The sequence below is a fragment of the Manis javanica genome, chromosome 12 (genome assembly GCF_040802235.1).
Source record: "Manis javanica isolate MJ-LG chromosome 12, MJ_LKY, whole genome shotgun sequence".
Lineage (NCBI taxonomy): Eukaryota > Metazoa > Chordata > Mammalia > Pholidota > Manidae > Manis > Manis javanica.
In genome coordinates, this window is record NC_133167.1 from 38,575,330 (window position 1) to 38,598,832 (window position 23,503).

At 33.9% G+C, this 23,503-nt stretch overlaps 1 protein-coding gene and 1 pseudogene across 5 annotated transcripts in view; both read left to right on the forward strand.

Annotated features, from left to right (window-relative positions):
• The window catches only part of SLC39A10 (solute carrier family 39 member 10), a 196,239-nt gene that overhangs the window by 125,614 nt on the left and 47,122 nt on the right, over positions 1-23,503 (forward strand). For all 5 annotated transcript variants that reach the window (XM_073218416.1, XM_073218417.1, XM_073218414.1 and 2 more), the window contains exon 2: positions 20,809-21,833. In XM_073218416.1, the coding sequence (XP_073074517.1) occupies positions 20,820-21,833 (1,014 nt within the window). In that variant the 5' untranslated portion in view covers positions 20,809-20,819. The remainder of the gene's footprint in view (positions 1-20,808; positions 21,834-23,503) is intronic.
• Positions 3-17,470, forward strand: LOC140845000 (large ribosomal subunit protein eL32-like; annotated as a pseudogene).

Genomic DNA, 23,503 nt, shown 5'->3' on the forward strand with positions numbered 1-23,503 from the left:
TCTTTAAAAAGAAAACAAACTCAAAACTCAAAGTTTTTTTTACAGTGTTAAGTAATCTCTAGTTTTATCTTGGAACTGAGTTGAAACTGAGTCATATTGATGGAGAAAAACTAGCATGTGACAGGCTTACAATTCATTCATGTCTTCTTTCTGGATGCATATCTAAATTCTACATAATTAAAAAGTAATATATTGGAAAAGATGGAGATTTAGAATGTAGTCAGTTAATAATGGAGTTGAAAGCCTTAAGTCAAGATCTTGTGTACTGTTTTATGTTAGGATTAACTAGTCTTCACATTTGAGTTCATTATGAGTCAGTTACTTGTTCTAGACCTTGGTCCATACCAGGCAAACCATATCCTTAGAGGCGCTTCATATTCTGGTAGGGGCTGAGAAATACATAATACCAGTGATATAGGAATAAAATATAATAATGATGTACTGGACCGTCTTTTAACTTTTTTGTTTGAACCTCAGAATGATTTTAAATGTATGAAATACTTAGGGTTTCAACAGAAATCGGGTATATTGAAATTAATTATCAATGTTAAGTATAATGAAGTAATCCATGCTTTATTTTAGTAAAGCATTAAATGTCAAGATTAGTGGCAGGTCTAATGACTAATTTCAAGCTAGTCTGTAAATCTTAAAAAGATTTAATTTGAAGGGTTTCTATTAATAAATTTCAGGTATTGCATATTACTGTGGTTTTTGCCTATATAACTGATAGAATAAATTTCAGAGATGTATCTTCCCTATCCACATTCACAAACCTGAATTCTATACACGGACCCCTGATTAAGAAGACCTGTGCAAGGATGACATTCTTGCTACCTCGTAAGGAGACCTTTCTTAGGAGGTGATTTCAGTGCTGTGTTGATAATGTGAATTTATATTCTGCTGATTGGTAGCTTAAAAGCCAACACAGTTCTTCCCCCTTTTTTGAGCACCTGATTGGAAGTACTTTTAGGAGGCCTCAAGTTTGGTATGCAAGTGCTGCTCTAGGGTGTTTTGAGCTGAGTTATGTAGAATTTAAGTGTAAGCAAGGGAAATTAATGGAAACGGTCATTTGCTTTGATTTAAAGAATTTACTTTGTTACTATCCTATTCACCTCAACTCTACCTGTACTATTGGCTTATATTGGAAGGCATTTAGGGCTTTGGAGTAAGACTTCAGGTTCAAAACTGTGACTTGTTACTAGTTTGGTTACCTTGCACAAGTTGCTTTAGTCTTAACCTTTTATCTGTAAACTTGAAATACAAAAAAAACAAAAAACTACTTTATGGGTTTACTGTGACCTTAAAATGATATAATGAACCGAAAGGCAATGGCTACTTAATTCATGTTTCAGGTCTTCAAGTGAGTGAAGGACTACTTAGTCTTGTCTTTTCTACTTAAACTTGATTACTTCCCAAAGGAGGTTTGATGGTCTGTACTGGACCTTTGGATGTGGATACAGTTATCCTATTGTTATTGTCCTATTGCTCATATGTAATAGAATTTTTTCTGTCTCCTATTTTCTAATTTAATAATTACATATGCACATCTTATTTTCCCTGCCAGACTGAGTTACTTGAAAGGGACATACTGCACAGCTTTATTGTCACATACTGCTCATGATACATTATTGAGAAAATGTGCACAGCTTTGGGTGTCAAGCTCTTTAATCAAGTATAAAATGTTGAGTGAAAACTTTTATTTAGCAATAACCCAAGGAAATACTTCAGGTGAAAATGTCAGTGTCTGCTTCAAGAATGGAAATGGAATGGGTTTTTGTTTTATATCAAAGGGACATTATCAACGTGCATTTAAAACTTGATATTCACAAGATGCAAAAGAAAAATACACAGTAGGATACATAAGTGTAGACAATCAAAGCTAGCTTTTTTATTTTACAACAGGAAAATTATCTTTCATTATAAAGCCATCTTTCATTATAATGTAATTCTCATTAAAAAAGACTTCAGCTTAAAGTTTGCAAGTTAGAAGTGTGCCCAGGTTCTCCCAACAGTTTGGTGCTGCCCCCTAGTGTTTGATTCCTTAGAAGTTTTTAGTTTATCCTTAATCTTTTCCTAAAAGATGATTTCATTTGTTATAATAAAATTCCTTAGTGCTATATTATGTACTCTGCCCTGGGATTTCCTCTCCAGCTGCTCAGTGCTGCTAACTGCTAATTAGTTAACTCTGCTTGATTTTCACTCCTAGCTTTCCAAATAGGAGGTGAGTTTTGGGTGGAGATAGAACAGTATAATGCCATGTTTCCTTCCCAAGAGGATATGGGATTTTTCAAAACACGAAAAGGGATATGTTAAAGGTGTATCTTTGAAGTTAGCTTTATATATAAATAACAGCAGTTTTATTCATTTAATCTGTGTTTCCCTTTGTTTTGGAGAGAGCGATGTGAAATTTTGCTCTCTGGCTTTAGTCCCATGTAACTTTGTATTGTCTCAACTTTGTATTAAAAATAAAATTTGAAAATGTTAAAATCACATGGTGAGCTTTTTTATAAGTTCATACTTATTTTGAACTATGACTTTTATAGAATGCTTTTTGAATAATAGAATCTCAAGGGCATTTAACAGCCATGAGATTTCCTGTAGTCATTATGTAAACTCTATAAGGTTTCAAGTTATACCAGTTACCAATATGCCAAACTACTTTTTTCCTTTTCATTATTTTCTACTCATAAACTGTGAGTTGACCACACAAAGACTTAGGTTTTTCTAAAATAAGCAAATATATTCCCAATAAAAATTTACCACAGGGAGAATATTCAAAACTATGTTTATTATGTATGAAGGCAATTTGCACCTGAAATTAAAGTTTTAAGTAAGGGTAGCATTATTGAAATTATTTCCAGTCGCTAAGAGACTGCTCGTAGTGTTTGGACATGAAAAACTAGTAGTTTTCATATCATAATACAGTATCAAATTTAATTTTCTATTTTCTTATTAGAATGAATTTTTGATTGCCAGGTACAAGGATATTTAACTGAATTTTAATTAGGTTTTTCATGTTTTCAAGATGTATTAGAATGGGATGGTAGGGATGGTAGTTACAGGTTTGTAAGTATAAAATCTAAAGTCATTCAAGTAGTGTTTAAATCATTTCAAGTGGTAGATCATTTTATAATCTAATTTTATAATTATGTTTTATAATATTTAGTATATTATAGATATTTTACTGATGAGAGAGAAGAGGTATCAGATAATACTTGTCCTTGTATTAATGGCCATGTTTACCCTTAATATATATCCTACTTTTGGGGACCATCCATCTCATTCAGAAAAGAGGTTTTGGAGGACTAGAAGTGGATCAGAATATTGTAGGCAGTATATTTGTCTTGTTAATCTAGTAAGATTATATAGTTTCATAAGAACAGAAGTATAGTTATTATTAATAAGTATTATGAAGTATGTATTAAAGAGTTATTTCTCTAATTCTTTGGTAATTATCTAAGACTTGTCAGTCAGGGATCACTTTGGTTTTTAGATTTATTTTCATTCATAGAGGAAGTAGAGAATCTAAATTGCTTTCAGTTGTAGTAATGATCACAAAGATACAGATCCCAGTGTCCCCTATTTCTTTAATGTCTGTAAATAAAAAACTTTAAGATGTGTCCTCACATCTGTATTAAGATTTTTTTGATTGAAGTATTGTTGATATGCAATCTTATGTTGGTTTCAAGTGTGTAACACAGTGGTTCAACAGTTACCATTTTAAGAAATCCTCACCCCCCTCAACTAGTGCAGTTACTATCTGTCAACATAGGAAGATGTTACAGAATCATTGGCTATATTCTCCATGCTGTACTACCATCTTGGTGACCAACTTACATTATTGTTGGGGATTTTTGTGCCCATTTTTCCTCCTCATCCCTCCATCTCATCTACACCCAACCCATACCCCCCATAACCACCACTTTCAGTGTCTAATGAGTCTACTGTTGTTTTTTCATTTTGTTTTGTATTTAGGTTCTACAAGTAAGTGATGTCATAGTATTTGTGTTTCTTTGCCTTGTTTATTTCTCTTAGCATAATACCCTTTAGATCCATCTATGTTGTAAATGGCAGGATTTCTTTTTTGTGGCTGAATAATTCCATTGTGTGTATTTATCACATCTTTATTCATCTATTGATAGACAACTTTGGTTGCTTCCATATCTTGGCTGCCATAAATAATGTGATAGTAAACATAGGAATGCATATATCTTTTCAAATCAGGTACTTTGTTTTCTTTGAGTAAATTCCTAGAAGTGGAATTACTGTGTTAGATGGTATCTCTTTTTTAATTTTTTTGAGGAACCTCCATACTACTTCCACAGTGGCAGCACCAGGTGATATTCCCACCAAAAGTGTAGGAAGGTTCCCTTTTTCTCCATGTCCTTGTCAACACTTGTTATTTCTTGTCTTAGATAGTGTCCATTCTGACTGGTGTGAGGTAGTATCTCATTGTGGTTTTGATTTTCATTTCCGTGATGATTCACAACATGGAGCATCTTGCCCTGTACCTGTTGCCCATTTGTATTTCTTTGGACAAATGTCTGTTTAGGTCCTCTGCCCATTTTTTTAATCAGGTTATTTGTATTTTTGGTATTGAGGCATATGAGTCCTTTATAAATAATTTTGGATGTTAACCCCTTATCAGATAAATTGTTTATAAATATATTCTGCCATACTGGAGGTTGCCTTTTTGTTCTGCTGATGGTGTCCTTTGCTGTATAGAAACTTTAATTTGATGAAGTCCCCTTGCCTGAGGAGATGTGTCAGGGAAAAATTGCTCATGCTCATGTTCAGGAGATTGTCACCTTTGTTCTGAGACTTATGGTTTCATGTCTTACATTCAGGTCTTTGATCCATTTCTAGTTAACTTTTTGTGTATGGAGTTAGACATTAATGCAGTTTCATTCTCTTGCATGTAGCTGTCCCATTTCCTCAACACCAGTTAATGAAAAGACTGTCTTTTCCCTGATGTATATCCATGGTTCCTTTATTGTATACTAATTGACATATGTGTGGGTTTATATCTGGGCTCATTATTCTGTTGCATTGATCAGTGGGTCTGGTCTTGTGCCAGTACTATACTGTTTTGGTTACTGTTTGTAGTATAGTTTGAAGTCAGGGAGAGTAGTCCCCCTGGCTTTGTTCTTTCTCATGATTGCTTTGGCTGCTTGGGGTCTTTTGTGGTCCCATATGAATTTTAGGATTATTTGCTCTGATAGATTTGCTCTGTCTAGTTCATTGAAAAATACTGTTGGTATTTTCATAGGGATTGCACTGAATCTGTAAATTGCTTTGGGCAGGAGGGCCATTTTGACAATACTAATTCTTTTGCATGAGCAAAAGGGTAGATTTTCATTTATTGGTGTCTTCTTCAATTTCTCTCATGAGTGTCTTACAGTTGTCAACGTACAAGTCTTTCATCTCCTTGGTTAGATTTATTCCTAGGCATTTTATTCTTTTTGTTGCAGTTATAAATGAAATTGTTTTCCTGATTTCTGTGTGCTAGTTTTTTGTTATTATATAGAAACAACAGGTTTCTCTGTATTTTGTATCTTGCAACTTTGGGAGTCCTTAGGGTTTTCTATGTATAATATCCTATTATGTGCATATAGTGACAGTTGAACTTCTTCATTACCAATTTGGAATCCTTTTATCTCTATGTGTTGTCTGATTGCTGTGGCTAGGACCTCTAGTACGATGTTGCATAAAAGTGCTGTGCATGTACATCTTTGTCTTGTTCTTGATTTTAGAGGAAAAACACCATGGGGTATGATGTTAGCTGTGGGTTTATACACTTTTTCTGAATTCACTATATATACTCTATATTTTTGAGTTTTAAAATAGTGGTTTCCCCTGAAACTGTCTGCTGAATTGGTAGTTTTAAAAAGTGTAGATTAAGTTCATGGGTCAGCAAACTATGACCCATGGGCCAAATCAGCTTGATTTCGTAAATTATTGTTGAAACACAGGCTCATCATTCATTTATATATTGTATATGACTCCTTTTCTGCCATAATGGCATGATTTAGGAGTTCCCTTAAGAGACTCTACTACATATTTACTGTCAAGTCCTTTTAGAGCTGCCAACCCCTGGATCCAGTTCTTAGATGTTATAATTTCACATGTTGTTGTTATTTAAATAGTACATTTTTGTAGAGCCTATAGGAGTAAAATACTTTGGTTGAAAAGCATTCAAATACATGAATTCACAGGTAATAATGTGAGTGCTTAGGTGTTTTTCACCTAAAAGGTATAGAAACTTTTCGTCCCTTTCTCTTTCCATTTTCCTTTTATAGGAGGAATAGCACCTGTTATGCATAAAGTTAAAATGTGAAGAAGCCCTTTGCTTTTAACCTTGACCATTATATGAAGTTATTATGAAACTAATGAGTATTTTCCCCATGCTGTATTTTTCATCCTTGTGACTGACTTAGTTTTTAATTGGAGGTTTGTATCTCTTTATCCCTTTCATTTATTTTGCACCACCCCTCCACCCCCTGCCCTGTGGCAGCCACCAGCTGATTCTCTGTATTTGAGTCTATTTCTGATTTGTTTGTTCATTTGCTTTTTTATATTTTTACATTCCACATACAGTAAAATGGCTTTTTCTGTCTTATTTCACTTAGCATCTATACCCTCTAAGTCTATCCATGTTTTTGGAAATGGCAAAATTTCTTTGTTTTTTATGGCCAGGTAATATTCCATTGCATAATTTTACCACATCTTCTTTATGTATTCATCTATCAAGTGCTTGGGGACACTAAGCCACCTAACACTGCCACTCTGTTTCTACTACTAAAATTGTGTCTCAGATTTTACCTTTTAACAGTGCTTTTGTCTTCTTTTTACCTCCTTCAAGGTAGAATGTGTTTCATATTTATTTTTATGCCTTCTTCCTGTCCCTGTCCCCTTTCCTCCTCATCATCCTCTCCTCCCATTCCCTTTGAAAAGTGATTCATAATAGCAGGTTTACAGGCCTGTGAACAAATGTTTCAGTGTAATGCTTGTCGGTGCAGCTCTGCTGAAGATGAATCATTATTTTGTTTATATGTGAAGAAGTATACTTGGTGCTGTGTTAGAGAGGAACATAGCCTCTTGATGAAGGGGGTATGGAAATACTGACATATTCTTTATCAAGGCATTAGACTATTATACTATAAAACATTAGTAAGGCAATATAGTATACATAATTATAATGTACTATTTAACTATTACATAATGGTATAGAAAATTACATACAACAATATAGAACTGGATAATATGTGTAATATATAAGAAAGCAATGAGACCATGTTTTCTGTTCCCATGGACCATTTTCAGTGTAGAATTTCATCTGACTTGGTAACTTGTTAATGTTGGGAATACACTTTTTAAGATTTTCATTTTTAATTAGAAAATGCTAGCTTTTTCAAGTAGAGTGAATAATTTGATGTACATAACCATTTTAAAAAGTTCATTTTCAAGAAAACAATCATGCTAATTAAAAATAAATTAGGTAAAAATCAAATCACTGAAAGATATTTTAAGAAAAAATGTTCTTTAAATTTACTCTAAATATAATACAATCCATAATAAATTTATAAAACAAATGTATGTTTGTTATAAATTTATAAAACAAATGTTACAGCTCTGAAGATATTTGCTTAAACACAAGTACTTGAAGGTTTGAGGCAAAAATATGAACTTTGTTAGTTAACAGATAAGTATGTATTGTTTGTTCAGTGTATGTTTTAATTTTCCCTTAAAAAGATGGATGTCAGGGGTCATGTTAATTTTAATTATAGCTCTTTTTTTAAAAAGGAAAAATATTAAAACAAAAAATTTATTATATTTAGAGATCATGGAAGAAATTGAAAGAAATTCATAGGTTTAATTGTATGTACATAAAAAATATCTGTACTTGAAAGGGAAACATTGTAATCAGTATAAAAAGGCACTGGAGAGAATGTAAGATGGTTTTTGCAGAAAATATGACCAAGTCATGTTATATAAAAGTTCATATATTTGGATGGGAATATTGAGACACCAGGAATAAATTAAAAATATAAATAAAAATAAGATCTTATTCCAAAATTAATACTACCAAGTTATACTGCTGGTGGCAGTATAACCAAACTTAATTTCTTTACAAACCAGTTTAGAAATATGTAGCAGGATCTGAAAAAATGTAATGTTTTTGTAATCTTTCCCGACATCTTGGAATTATCTAAGCAAGTAACCAAAAATAAAGCACAATTTGGAATTAAAATGGTTGTATATTGTTATTAAAAATCTACAAACAGATACTTGTGAAAATCTTTAAACTGTGATTCATTTTCTTTCATATGTGACAAATGTGATTTTGTTTAACAAAAACTTTAAGATTTATAATTGCTGACTTATTTTTAGTATTTTTAATTAAAGTTATACATGAAGTAGTTTAAAGACAAATTGTTCTGTCAAGTTTTTAGGGAAAAGAAAAGAAAATCAGTCCCCTGTCTTCCTTCTTTCATCTGCCCAGATAAAAAACTCCTTAAGTCAATTATTTTGCTCTTCAGTTCCATGGTTATGACATGTTCATTACTTTTTATTGATTTTCAGTTTCAGTCATTATCTGTTTTATTAGAATCAGGATTTAGAGCACTTCCCACTGCCCCATGCACCTTACCATTTCCTATTCTCCAACTTAGTGCAGTTATAATTCTGGTTCAAAACAGTGTTTATTGTTATATTTTTATGACTATGAATTTTGTTTACAACTGAGCCCTTTTAATAAACTTAATTTTCTTTTCCTGGACAACTTTGTTTTTTCTGATAATTTTATTAATTTCTTTCCCTTTTTATTTTTTATGTGCCTGTATGTTACAAAATCTACCCCAACTCTGTATCTGAATGTAGTTCTGTGAAAGGGAATGTGCCCTATTGTTAGTTAAACTTGATAATAAGAAAGGATTGATAATGACATTGGTAGCTCGCTAGGAAAAATTAAGTAGCTTTGACATTTGAATTACACTTTTATAGGATTCTGCTAAATGGCAAAACTGAATTATTTCACTTTATTCTACAATTTGAAAGGATCTTAGTGAATTAAAATAACTATAAGGACAGCTAAAATTAGAAAGTGTCCCTTGTGGGGAAGAAGTAGCCTGTGTTGTCAATAGCATTGAACAGTGTTAATCTTACAAAAAAAAAAGTTGCCCTGGATATTCTGATTAATTTTTTAAACTGACCTCATTCATACAAAGGAAGGGTCGTTTTAACTGGCAGTGCTTATGAATGGCAAGCTGGTGTAGAATTAAGTTAGTATAGGAGTGACAACATGTTGAGAAAGGAAAACACAAGGGAAGAGTGAAGATGGAGTGACAAAGATTTGAGGCAGTAACAGTAGCTGGAATGAGGGATTACCAGTGATGATTAGTCAGAGAAACAGGCCTCTGCAGGATGAGAAGGCATGTGTGTGTCTTACTCAGATCCTAAGGGAGCGCTGTTTTTAAGTCCTGATGCATGTTATGTGATTGATATGCATTTGGAGTGGAAAGAGGTTGAAGCCTATTTACTGAAAGGGTAACTAAAATGAATGTTTTAATAACTTCAAATGACATCACAGTATTTTGTGAATGACAGGCCTCCGTGCCAGTACCAGTACATTTACTAACCTCACATCAGATGTTCTTTGTATTCACAAGCAGCAGAACAGACAAAGAAATATAGGTGGCTTTCTACAGTATGGCTCCAGGTTCCTTATAATGAAAGCTTGAACAGAAGAGATTTCAGATGCTTTGACATTTAATGAGAAAATGTAGGTTTGTATGTGAATGTTTAGAATATAGTGAAGATGGATTTGATGTGGTGTTGCTTGATTGGTACAAATCCAGGCTCCAATGTTTATATTGTCTTTTTTTTTAAAAAGAAAAAGTGAAACAGGACCAGCTCTGAATTATGTTCAAGCTCTGTTAGCATGTATCTCTTTTTCTATGAATGAATTTCAGTGGAAATATAGAGGTCTGAACTGTGCTAATTTTTGCGGAAGAACTACAGTGGCATTCCAACTGACATTAGAAGGCTAGTAAACTGGGGTTAATGAAAAAGCAAAGTTTGAAGCTGTAAGCATATTTGGTTCCTGCTGAAAACTCATTAAAGGAATAATTTTATGCCTTAAAAGTTTTATAAAGTCAGTGAAACTAGGATTTTGTGGTGATTCTTTCCAGCTTCTCAAATACTAGTGAATTCGTTGCATTCTGTAATCTAGAAGTGTTCCTGGGAGTACTACTGCTGATAATGCTTTCAGAATATTTTTGATAGCATTCTTTCAAAGGAATCAAAACAAAGGGACTTCCCCCTAGTTCTGTATTTTTTTTGGAAGTTAAGTGAAGCATACATAATACTGCATCCAATAGTAGTAATATCTTAGGTTAATATACTTGCTTTACAAAGCAGTTTCATATATATTAGTTCAGTTAATATATAAGTGTAGGACTTCTGTTTGGTAGAGGGAACAGTGACAGTGCTGGGATGGTGTAAGAGACAAAGGTTTCTGACTCCTGGTTCTGTGTACAAAATAATACATTCAGTGTATCTATCAGAAGTGGGATTTAAAATGGGTGGAAGTTATGTTACTATTAATAACTTGCATTTAAACATTACAAATAAAATGAATAAAACATTTACCACTTAAAAAAAGTATTCATGTTACTTTATTTGGACCTTGAAATTACTGTGAAATAGAACAGGGATTAATTAGTGTCCAGTGACTTGCTCAACAACTCACAGCTTGTGAGTGGCACAGCCAGGACTCTGACATCTTCGACTCTTAGATGTTGATTTCTTCAGTATGCACAGTATCACTGCTTCTCTCCCATTTTGTGTACTGCTGTTGAATCACAGGGAAACTGAATTAGTATCTGACTACCTACATTCCTGTCAATATGGATAAAGAATGATGAAGTCATTCAAGTGCTATAAATATTTGTTTTGTGATTCAGAATTATAGAACAAATTTTTGTCATTATTTAAAGAAGTCCTATAATGAAACCTTTCAAAAAAAATGAAATCCATTATGAACTTAGGGTACTAGATATATTTAATAAATTTGGATTTATTATAATTAATAAAAAGTAATGGATTTTCACATTAAGTGTACTTAACGCATGATATATAAGCTAGGTTGAGGGTTTTAGTGATTTCTGTTCTTGGTTTCTACCTCATTGACCTTCGAAATAACAATCTGGAATATTGAAAGGACTAGTCCTAAAACCTTGCTTTGCAACTTAGCATATTTTTTCTGTGATTATTAGTTTGCATATACATACATTGTGTATGTGTGTGTGTATGGAAGAGAGATTTGAGATACACATAAAAACTCTGGGTCTTTACCTTTAAAAAAACCCTCTTTAGTAAGAGTCTACTTTTTAATCAGATGAGTAGAATAGATTACACACAGGATAGATATATGTTAGTTGGCCTATCTAGTAATAGGAACTTACTGTTGGAAGTAGAGTTATTTTAGTGTTTATCAGTTTTTTTCTTATGCCAAGCAATCATTTTGTTAAGTAATCTAGTGATATTCTTACTGACTTTGTATTTTTATGTTGGCTGTAAGTATTAGAAGTTTCCTTTCCCTTTAAAAATACTCTGGTAGTGTATTGTAGATGGTTATCAGTAGTTGTCTCATGGTGTTCTGGTTTAAGATACACAGATACACTGGTTTTGCAGTAGAAAGAACCCTAGACTTCCAAGTCAGTGGACTGGTACAAACTTGAAATACCACTTTAATCGTATTCTGTATATTCTCTGGAGTGTTTTACCAGATACACTTAAGGGCCTTCCATCGTAAACTTTGTACGGTGTTCAATTATGTTCATCTGTGAAATAGACAATTATATTTAGACAAAATGTAGAAGAATTTGTAATGTTAGCAATTGGTGTATATTTCAGACTTTGTTCCTGATATAGATATTTTATTTATTTAAAAATTTGTAGTTTGCCATTTTTTGTGGGAAAAACTACAATAGAAAGCCTCTAATTAAAGAGGTTGGTAAACATTTATAGAAGTATTTGCTGTGGAGATTACTGGCCTTGAATACTTACATTTAAAGACCTATTTATACCTGTCTCTTGAGTATAATAAAATCTTTTGTTGTGTAAACAAGATCCTTTGGTCACCAGTGTACCTGCCCCAGCACGCAAGTGAAGAAGTAGAGCATTAACAGCAAAGCGAATTTTCCCCTCTTGGCTCTTCCCAATCACTTCCCACACCAAAGTATAACCACTGTCCTCACTAAATACTTAGTTTTGATGTTAATGAATATTTGTTTTTTCTAGGAATTCACCTGAAAAAAACAAAATCCCTGATTTGAAAAAATATAGGCACCCTTATGTTTATCACAGCACTATTTGCAATAGCTATGATACAGAAGCAACCTAAGTGTCCATCAGTAGATGAATGGCTAAAGAAGATGTGATACGTATACACAATAGAGTATTATTCAGCCATAAAAGGAAAAGGAATAAGCCAGGCGGAGAAATACAAGTACCATATGATTTTACTTATTTGTGGAATGTAAAAACAAAGCAAAACAGAAGGAACAAACAGTAGTAGACTCATAGACACTGAGAAGTGATTAGTGCATACCAAGGGGGAAGGGTTGGGACTGGTAGGGGGGTAGGGTGAGGGGATAAAGGGGCACAATAATTTACAATTACAATATGAGTTGGTCATGGGGACAGTAGTACTGCATGGAGGATACAATATAGTCAGCGATTCTGTAACATCTTTCTATGTTGACAGTAGCTGCACTAGAGGGGGGAAGGATTTGACAGTATGGGTAACTGTTGAACTACTGTGTTGCACATTTGAAACCAAATAATATTAAATATCAGTGATACTTTAATTTAAAAAAATAACTAGTTTTACAGGAAAATGTTAGTGAATCTCTTTTTTTACATCCAAAGCAAACTATTCACATCAGAAATAGTATAATTAGCACAATGATTAAGTTACATAATTGTGAATTAACCCAGTCCTTCAGTCCTTAATGTGGAAAGTATACAGTGGTAGGATACTTCAACTTTTAACTGTGGTGATATACTGGAAATAACAAAAGATGAAATTAAACATGTGGTGACAATTGCTAGCTCTTTTCCAGAAACCATTCATCTTATGCAGTAGGATCATCCATAGATGTCTGTAGTACCCAGAAGTCTTCAATAAATAACTCAATATATATGTATTTGATGAATTGAAAAATAAGTTATTAAACTAATAACATTCTCAATGCACAAAACTTGGAAAACTCCAAAGCACAAGAGACAATAGAATATTTTGACTAAGGCAAAGCTGAGTCCTATAAAGACCATTATTTAAGAGTAAGTTGTATATGGACTTAGGCAGCATTTCCCCCATTCCTATCTCTACCCCAAAGATCCTGTTTGTGTAACAAATAGAAAATGATTCTTAACTTCTATAGAATGCATGGGAAACTCCATAAGTTGTAGGTAAGACTCTATTTCCCAGTCTCCTTAAAGCTATTTAGGCTATGTGACTAAGTTCTTGCCAGTGGAGTGTGAGAAGTGGTACATGGAACATACTTATTTCCTGGTGAAGAAATTTCTGAACCTGGACTTCCATTCTTTCTTTGCTACCACTGGCTGGAATAGCACCCATGTTAAGACCAATGTGTCTCTGAATAACTGGAGCAGAGGTGCTCGCAGACCTGAACAGTCATCTTGGACTAATTTTGAGAGAGAAATAAATTTGCTTGTTTCTTAAACCACTGCCTTCTGGGAGAGGTCTCTGCAATGGTTGCTTAGTTTATGCTGACTAGTGCATATTTCATCCAAATGATTCTTAAGCACACATCTGCTATAGCAGTTAAAAAGTTGCAATTTATTAATGATTTACTTAGAAAAAATAACACAGGTTTAATATTATCCCTATGATGTCATTCATGTACTTGCATTCCTGTGATGCTCTCTTGAATGTGAATGATTAGAGGACTCAAGATACTTAGAATCTTTGCAGTAAACAAATTGAGTTCCATACGTTTAAAAATTAGAGACAGATGACAATTCACAGCTCATATAGAGACCACCCACAGTTTTTGTGTTTCATGGATTCATTCATTTGATGCTACCTTGATGAATATGTGTTTTATTTCCACCACTGGTATTTATTTGACACTGAGATAATATGCACTGAGGAAACTGCAAAACATTTACATATCAGATGAATGGAGCAACAGTCACTCAGAAATCACTTTTCACTAACATCTTATAGTGGAAAACCAGGGTAAACTGTAGGGAGTGGAACACTGTCCTCATTCTGCTTAATAGTGATTATTCTTAATTACCCATGCCCTTTCATCATTAGTATGCAGGTAAAATTTGATATATTTTTCATGGTGACTTTAATCATGAGACCTTACAAGAAACTGAAGTGTAGTTTAGCTTCTGTCTCCACTTGGCTCAGAGAAACTACCTCTAACAACATCAGTGATGACATCTGTATTGTGTTTGAGCTGTGGAATTAAGGGACCTTTTTTTTTCCTCTTGAAATTTAATTTTTCGCAGTAATCTTAAAAACAAAAGCTAAACAAAACAAACCAAGAACAACAACTAAAAACTAGGCAGTTTGGCCTAATCAGACATATGAATATTTGGAGTCAGATCTCCAAACTTCTTTTTCCACATATGTAAAATGGGGAAAGTTTCTCTGAATTGTGGGAAAGATAATAAATGGTAGTAGTTATAATCTAATTGCTAGCTAGTTACTCTGTAAATTCAAGTGAGGAAATTACCAGGAAATTGGTTTTGTTCCCTCCTGGCCACTAAGAGGTGCACTTAGGACCAGTAGAAATGTGAGCGGAAATAGTTCAAAAATGGAGGACCTGCTTCAACTTCTGGCAGAAGTGGATGCTCCCTCCTACACGTCCTATAAGCTTAGAAATAATTTCAAATTTTCTACATAGTACCAACGGTAGGTATGAAAAGTTTTCGGCACTACTCCTAGATATTATTGTCTTGGAAGCCCTCAGCTTTTCCTTCAATATTACTTCTCGGACGTGGCTTTATATTCTTTGAAAGACCAAGAGCAGGAAAGGTTCGTCTTCCCCCTGCCAGGACCCAGAGGTTATGTCCCATCAGCCTTGGCACACAGTTTTCCCATCCCTTCCTCCGCGCTGCCTACAGAGGTGGCAGCCGTCTCCTACCTGGCATCATGGCTGCCCTCAGACCTCTTGTGAAGCCTAAGATAGTCAAAAAGGACCAAGAAGTTCATCTGCACCAGGCAGACTGATATGAGAAAATTAAGTGTAACTGGTGGAAACTTGGAGGTATTGACAACGGTGTGCAGAAGATTCAAGGGCCAGATTTTGATGCCCAACATTGGTTATGGGAGCAACAAGAAAACAAAGCACATGCTGCCCAGTGGCTTCCAGAAGTTCCTGGTGGACAACGTCAAGGAGCTTGAAGTACTGCTGATGTGCAACAAATCTGTGCTGAGATTGCTCACAATGTCTTCTCCAAAGACCACAAAGCCATAGTGGAAAGAGCAGCCCAGCTGGCCATCAGAGTCACCAATCCTAATGCCAGGCCGCACAGCGAAGAAAATGAATAGACAGCTTGTGTGCATGTTGTATTTGTGTTAATAAAGCCATAAAACTGGCATCTGATGTTTCCCTCCAAAAACAAAAAACAAAAAAAACCTGAAGTGTGTGTTTTAAAAAAACAAAATCTCTAGCTAGTTACTCTGTAAAAGTTAATGTAGCTTTGGAATTAAATATATTTTATAGATGAAGTATTTTTTTTAACTTTTAATGCATACATGGTAATTCAATCCAAGTAATTTAGATAATAACTCAGTTGACTGAAGTATCATGTTAAATAAATGGGACTGTGTAATCATTTATTTGTATAGTGGTTCTCAAACTTTAGCTAGCTTGCATCAGACTCCCCAGGAAGACTGGATGAAACATTGCTGATGGAGTAGGTCTAGGCAGAGTGCAAGAATTTACCCTTCTAACGGTTCCCAGGTGCCTGGAATGCTGCTTCTGCTGCTCTTAGAATCATACTTTGCTTAATCACTGATTGAGGTTATGTGATATACTTTCAAACTTGCTGAAAAGTACGTAGAAGAATGTAACAGTATCTGAATCCCATTATGCTGCTTTACAATACTAAGTGTCTTGTCAGATTGTTTTAGATCCTGCCCCCTTTTTGAAGAAATAAAACTGCTGATGCAGTGAAATGTGTATATCCTTCCACTATCCAATTCTCCTTCTCTTCCTAAAAGGATAACCACTCTCCAGAATGTAATAATCCCCATCTTAGGCTGTTGCTATATGTACGTATGCCCAAAAGTAAGGTATTTTACATATGTTAGGTTATGTATAAGTGGTATGATATGTATCTTGCAGTTTACTTTTTAAATTATGAGAGTTGCACATGTTACATTCCCTCATGGTCATATTTATAACTGCATTGTGATCTTTAATTACATAAATATGCCACATTTATTTTATTCATTTTTCCACTGATGGGCATTTAGGTTTCTGACAGGCACGAATGGTTACATAATTGACTGCCATTCCTCCTCTACTTCCTTTTTCCTTGCTGTTAGGCCCTTATGTTCTGAGTACTCCCTCTCCCTTAAATGTAAGAAATAAAAAAAGGTGGTTTCTTTCCAGTTCCAAGGGAAGGGGTGTTGATTCAACTAAGCCAGTCATGGTAATTTCTTACTTTAACAGTGATTGGTTTTGGCCTGGGTTTGTAGTACAGTCCTGCTCAGAGACAGTAAAGGGAAATCTGTGAGGAACTTTACAGGAAAGATTTTTCTCCCTAGATAGAGAGTCATGAAGATAAACCCTCCAGCTTTGGATATGGTTGTGCAAGGGTGGGAATGGTTGTAGCAGCAGCTGTGTCTTGAGACTGAGAGAGCAAATTTGAGGAGGAGAGAGTTAGGGTTTTTGATGATGTAATTGTCCTGAAACTTATCCATTTTCCTACTTCTGTTTATGTGAAATTTTCCTTTTTGTTTTAACCACTTTTATTTGAGTGTTCTGTTACTTGCAACCAAAGCAACCTGTTACAAGGTTAAAAAAAAAAAAAAACACTGCAAAAAAGATTCTGAGTTTGTTTCCTGCGTCTAAGCACAAGACTTTCTTTAGGTTAGATAGGTACATAAAAGTGGAATTTGGGGGCTGTAGGGTATGTTCATATTTAGCTTTAATAGATATCAGATTACTTCCCAGTAAGTTTGTACCGATGTATACTTCCACCTGCAGTGTAGGTAGTTTCTATGTCCTGCATTAGAGTTTTGCTTAACTGCTGGTATTGTCAGGTCTTAATCCTTGACTAGTAATGTCTTGGTGCATGCATTGTCTACATTACTTGTAAATCGGTTGCTGCTTAACCAGCTGTTCTATTTACATCCTTTGTATAGTTGTCTATGCAATACTAGAATTTTTTCATATCGATATGTATATTTTATGTATTCTGGATACTGATATATGCATTGCTTACATATACATTGCAAATGTCTTATAGTTTATGGCTTATTATAAGCTTTGTTTATGGTTTCCTTTATTGTGGAGTAATGGCTAAAGAATTTAGTTTAGATTAACCATATTTTTTTTCTTTAAGGTTTGTGCTTTCTTTATCTTATTTAAAAAAATTTTCCCTATCCTGAAGTCATGATATTCTCCTATATGTTCTTCTAAAACTTAAGAATTTTGTTTTTCACATTTAGGTCTTTAATCCTCTTGTAATTAACTTTTTTGGATGGTGTGGGGAAGAACCATTATTTTATAACCAATATTATTGATTCTCTTTCTGAACTCTGTTCTGCTTCTCTGGCCTATTTGTCCCTGTGCCAATTTAGTTAGTGTAATATAAAAAGAAGTCTTTATCACCTTGCTAATATTCTGAATTGCTTGGTTGTCCTTGGGTTTTTCTCTCTCCATATGAATTTTTGGATTAGTTTGTGCCAGCTCACCAAAAACAGTTACCAGGATTTTGATAGACAATTAAATTTGTATATATACTTGGAAGGCTTTATATATCTTATGCTATTTAGCCCATCCACACAAGTGATGTCCCTTCCACTTTTGCATTCTTCTTTACTGTCCTTCAATAATGTCTTATAAATTCCTCCTTGTAATGGTCTTGTTCTGTTTATTTTTAGAACACTTATAATTTTTGTTTATAATTTCATTTTCTAATTGGTTTTCACTGGGGAAAATTTGAGTTTTAAAAAAAGTTCATCAAAATATAATGTGTGTTTAGAAAAGTACACAAGAGTATATTACAAAGAATCGCAGAGTAAACATATTTGTGTAACCATTCCTCAAGTAAAGAAAGAATACTTTACCATACCTTACAATCCCAATTATTGTTCCCATCTTCCTTTCAAAAAGTAATGATTTCCTTGGTTTGGTTTTGCTCATTTTTAGCTTTACATAACTAAAATTATACACTATGGTTTCTTTAGTAATTGTCATCTTTTGCTCAGTGTAATACGTGAGATTCATCTATTTAATGTGTGAAGCTGTAATTTCATTTTCATTCCTGTAGTATTCCACTGTAAGATTATTCTGCTTTATCCATTCTACTGTTGATGGACATTTGTTCTTTTTCCTGTTTTGACCTGTGATGAATAATAAGAGCTTTCATGTTCATGCCTTTTGCTGTCCCTGTACATAAATTCTGTTGAGTATATACCCAGGAGCAATATTGCTATGTGAGTGGATATGCTTAAGTTCAAATTCTGGCAGATCCTGCCCAACAGTTCTCAAAAGATACCAATCTGCAGCCCCATCAGCAGTGTATCCATTATTGGCTCCATATTCTTGCCTATATCTTTTATATTTTATCCATTCTGGTAGGTGTTTAGTAGTTTGTAATTGTGGTTTTAATTTGCATTTCTCATATGACTGTTGAGACTGAGAATCTTTCTATATGCTTCTTAGTAATTTGGCTGTCATCTTATAAAGTGCTTATTAAATTTCCTGCCCTTTTTCTATTGAGTTGTTTCATAATTTTCATACTTATTTTTAGAAATACCTTATATATTTTTACTGGTAACATTGTGGTAATCTTCTAGTCTGTGGCTTGCCTTTCTAGTCTCAGTAATATCTCTTGATGAACAGAAATTTCTTAATTTTAAGGTAGTATACTTTATCAGTCTTTTCATTATGTTTTCTATGTCCAATTTTGAAGGTATTGAAGCTAGTCTCCCAAGTAAGTCTTCTGGATTTGCAGTTTGCAGCACAGTAGTCATTAGCTACATGTGGCTGTTGAGCACTTGAAATGTGTCTAGTCTGAATTAAGATGTTCTATAAGTGTAAGACATACATGGCATATTTAAAGACATAGTATTAAAAAAGGGAATGTAAAAATCTCAATTTTTGTATTGATTATGTTGAAATAATATTTGGGGTATAGTGAGTTAAATAAAATATAGTATGAAAATGATTTTCACCTGTTTATTCTAGAAAACTTTAAAATTACATAATTGGATCATACTGTATTCCTATATTCTATAAGTGAGCAGTACAGTAGAACATTAGGTGATGATGAATATGTTCCCATCTCCACTGTCTACTGTAATAGCTATGAACTGCAGTTGACTATTGACTGTTTTAAATGTACCTAGGATGATTGAGAAGCTGAATTTTTAATTTAATTGTAGTTAGTTTAAATTTAAGTAGCCACATGTGACTAGTGGCTACTATATTGGACAACACAGTCTGGATATTTTATTGCTCTAAATATTGTTTTATATTTAGGTTTACAATCTGTAATTGACTTTAATGTATGGTGGGAGGTGGGGATTAGGTTTTACTTTTTCTTCTATATGGACATCTAGTTGTTCAAGCACCAAGAGAAAGGAATCTTTCCTAACTTTAGACTCTATTTTGTTTCTTTGGTATATTTATTTCTTCTCACACCAAATACCACACCGTCTGGTAGACTAAGTGCTCCTATATTGTTCTTCAAGAGTGTCTTGACTATTCTTTGACATTTTTGTTTCCACATAAATATTAAAAATACCTTATCAATTTTTTCACAAAATAACCTCTGGGATTTTGATTGGAATTACATAGGACATATAACTCATTCAGTCATGAGCATGATAATAGCCATCCATTCATTTGGGTTATTTATTTATTTTTTTGAATATGTGATTTTTTTTTTAATGTATAGGTCTTGCACATCTTTTGTGAGATTTATTCCTAGCTATTTGCTATTGCAAATGATACTGTTTTTTAATTTCATTTTCTATTTGTTGCTGGATAAATAGAAATAAAAATTGATTTTAAGTTACTGTTCTTATATCCAGCAACTGAACTAAGTTAATTTATTAATTCTTAAAATTCCTTTGGATTTCCTACACACCAAATCCTGCCATTCATGAATGGTGACTATTTCATTTTTTTCTGATTCTTACATTTTATCATTTTATTTCATCATCGTGTGTTGCATTTACCAGGATCTCCAGAGCAGAGGTCAGTAAACTTTTTTGTAAAAGACCAGATAGGAAAGAAGCCAGCAATTCTTGTATAAAGGTATAGACTCTTGAATGTGCCTATAGGGAGTCAGAATGATCTTACAGATGAGTCTTGAGCAATTTGTATTAATTCAAAGGGATGTACATTATTTCAATAAATCACAAGGGGACATTTTTTATAGGGCATTGGAGAAGAGTGATTCATGGTCATGAAATAAATGGAGTAAAATATTAGGCTAATGTATTGGCAACTGATGGAGAGTTTGTTTTTGAATGTGCCTAAATGTGAACTAATTATTGCCTCTCTCTTTAAATCCCTTTAGGAAAAATAGAAATGAAGGTACATATGCACACAAAATTTTGCCTCATTTGTTTGCTGACATTTATTTTCCATCACTGCCACCACTGCCACGAAGAACATGACCATGGCTCTGAAGAGCATCACCGACACCACTGTGGGACGACAGAATCGGAGTCAAGCAAGTTTTCAGTGCTGGATGCTGAAAATGAAAAAAAATACTACATTGAAAAACTTTTTGATCGTTATGGTGAAAATGGAAGATTATCCTTTTTTGGTCTGGAGAAACTCTTAACAAACTTGGGCCTTGGAGAGATAAAAGTAGTGGAGATTAATCATGAGGATCTTGGCCATGATCATGTTTCTCACTTAGATATTTTGGCAGTTCAAGACGGAAAGCATTTTCACTCGCATAACCACCAGCATTCCCATAATCATTTAAATTCAGAAAATCAAACTGTGACCAGTGTATCAACAAAAAGAAACCATAAGTGTGATCCAGAGAAAGAGACCACTGAAGTGTCTGTCACATCCAGTGATAAACATATGCGTGACCATAGTCATCGCTCATGTCGTCACCGTTCACATCATCACCTCGATCATAACACTACTCGCCATCTTCCTAATGATTCTGTCACTCACAGTGAGCATGGGGAGCCTAGCCATGAACCTTCAACGGAGACCAATAAAACACAAGAACAATCAGAAAGTAAGCTACTGAAAGGGAAGAAGAAGAGAAAAGGGAAGAAAACTAATGAAAATTTTGAGGTTGTTACACCAGGTTTTCAAGTCCCTAACCACGATCCGGGTGAACAGTATGTGCACAATCGTGTCCACAAACCTCATCGTGCACATAACCCAGGTCATTCTCATGTGCATCTTCCAGAACATCATGGTCATGATCCTGGTCACGGACACCAAGACCTTGATGCTGATAATGAAGGTGAACTTCGTCATGCTAGAAAGCGAGAAGTACCACATGTTAAAAAAAGTGCAATTTATTCAGCTGCTAGTCACAAAGATCATAACGAAGATAACCGCCAACATGAGGTGAGTATAAAAACAGGGTTGTTCCATAATTCTCAGATAACCATGGAGCATTTTAGATAAAAGAAGTAATAGTGGAGAAGAGTGAGTCATATTCAAGTTTATATATAGATAATTTTCCTGAACAAAAGACATTAAGGAATCAAAGTCAAATTAAAGTTTGTTCTCTGGACTTTCACTTGTTTAGTGTTTTCACATTTGGATTCCTCAATTCTAAATGTTTAAAAGTTGTTAGAAAATATATCCCTTATTTTCATTCCTTATTTTACTCTCTTGTTTATGACTTGTTTTGATTCCCAAGTTAGTTTACATGTTGTTTCTGTTTGCTGGTTTCTAGATATTTGAAAAATCGAAGCTTTCTTTGTTCAATTTGTCCCTTGGGAAGTGACTACACAGTTTATTTTTCATAATTATTAACTTACTGAATTAACAAGAAATGGTATCCAGTTATTGCTCTGGCTCCAAAGTTGGGTATTTTTCATATGTGGTAAATTTGTTTTTTTCTGTGTCATTTTGTGGTAGGGCTTATTTGGTCATGATAGTCTTTTCTCACACCTTTGACAGATTTAGGATTAATACAAAAAGATAAACAACAATTGGAAACTCCTATAGTTGTGTGAATGGTTGTGTTTTTCTTCTAAATTTTTTTATGCTTTTTTGAATTCTTTCATATTTGATTGGTTCCTGGATGTTTTTTTAAACTGTTCACCTAAACACCTTTTTTTTGTTTCATTAAAGGTATATCAACACCCTTGTTTCTTCTAATTTTTAGCACTGTTATTAAAGTTTAGAATGTTGTTGAATTTTTTCATGTGTATAAAAAGCGGCACCATCTAATGTGGAAAATACCTTACCCTTTGCTGTTTCTGTCTCTATTACTAAAGCATGTTTCACATCTCCATAGATATGTTTGTGTTTCTTCTCCAGATAAATCATGAGATACTTGTTCTTTGGTAGTTATAAACATTGATACAGAAATAACTTATTTTAAGATCTTGGTGTACTTGCAGAGAAATAGTTCATTTTTACTATGGACAATATCCTGAAATCTTCTGTTGATAATAGTAACTAGGCATTATGCCAGTTGTTACTGTAAAATATTAGTAAAATAAAATGTTAGTAAAATATTACTCTTTGTCCAAGACTTGTGGGGTCTGCATCATCAGACCTGTTATTTTATATCCTTAGAGGCCTGATGCATACTAGGAATTTTCTCAAGATTTCTGGAAATGTTCTCTGCACTGGATAGGGTAGTACCTCTTGTTAATACTTGAGAAGAATCTGGGTTTTTTTTATACCATAGACAAAATAATGAGGCAGCAGTCAATAAACCAGCATTCACTCGGAGTATGTGTGAAAAAGAGGCAGAACCATCTCCACTGCCTTAATTTAGTTTATTTAAATTTTTTTATTGACGTATAGTCAGTATACAATCTTCTGTTCGTTTCAAGTTTACAACACAGTGGTTCAGCAGTTACCCACAGTATTAAATTCTCATTCTAATTAGTGTAGTTATTGCATCAACACAGGAAGATGTTACAGAAGCATTGGCTATATATATTCTTCATGCTGCCCTATCATCCCTGTGACCGACTTATATTATGATAGAGAATTTTTGAGCCCTTTCATCTCCCTTATCCACCCCAACCTGTCCCCCATGGTAACCACCAGTC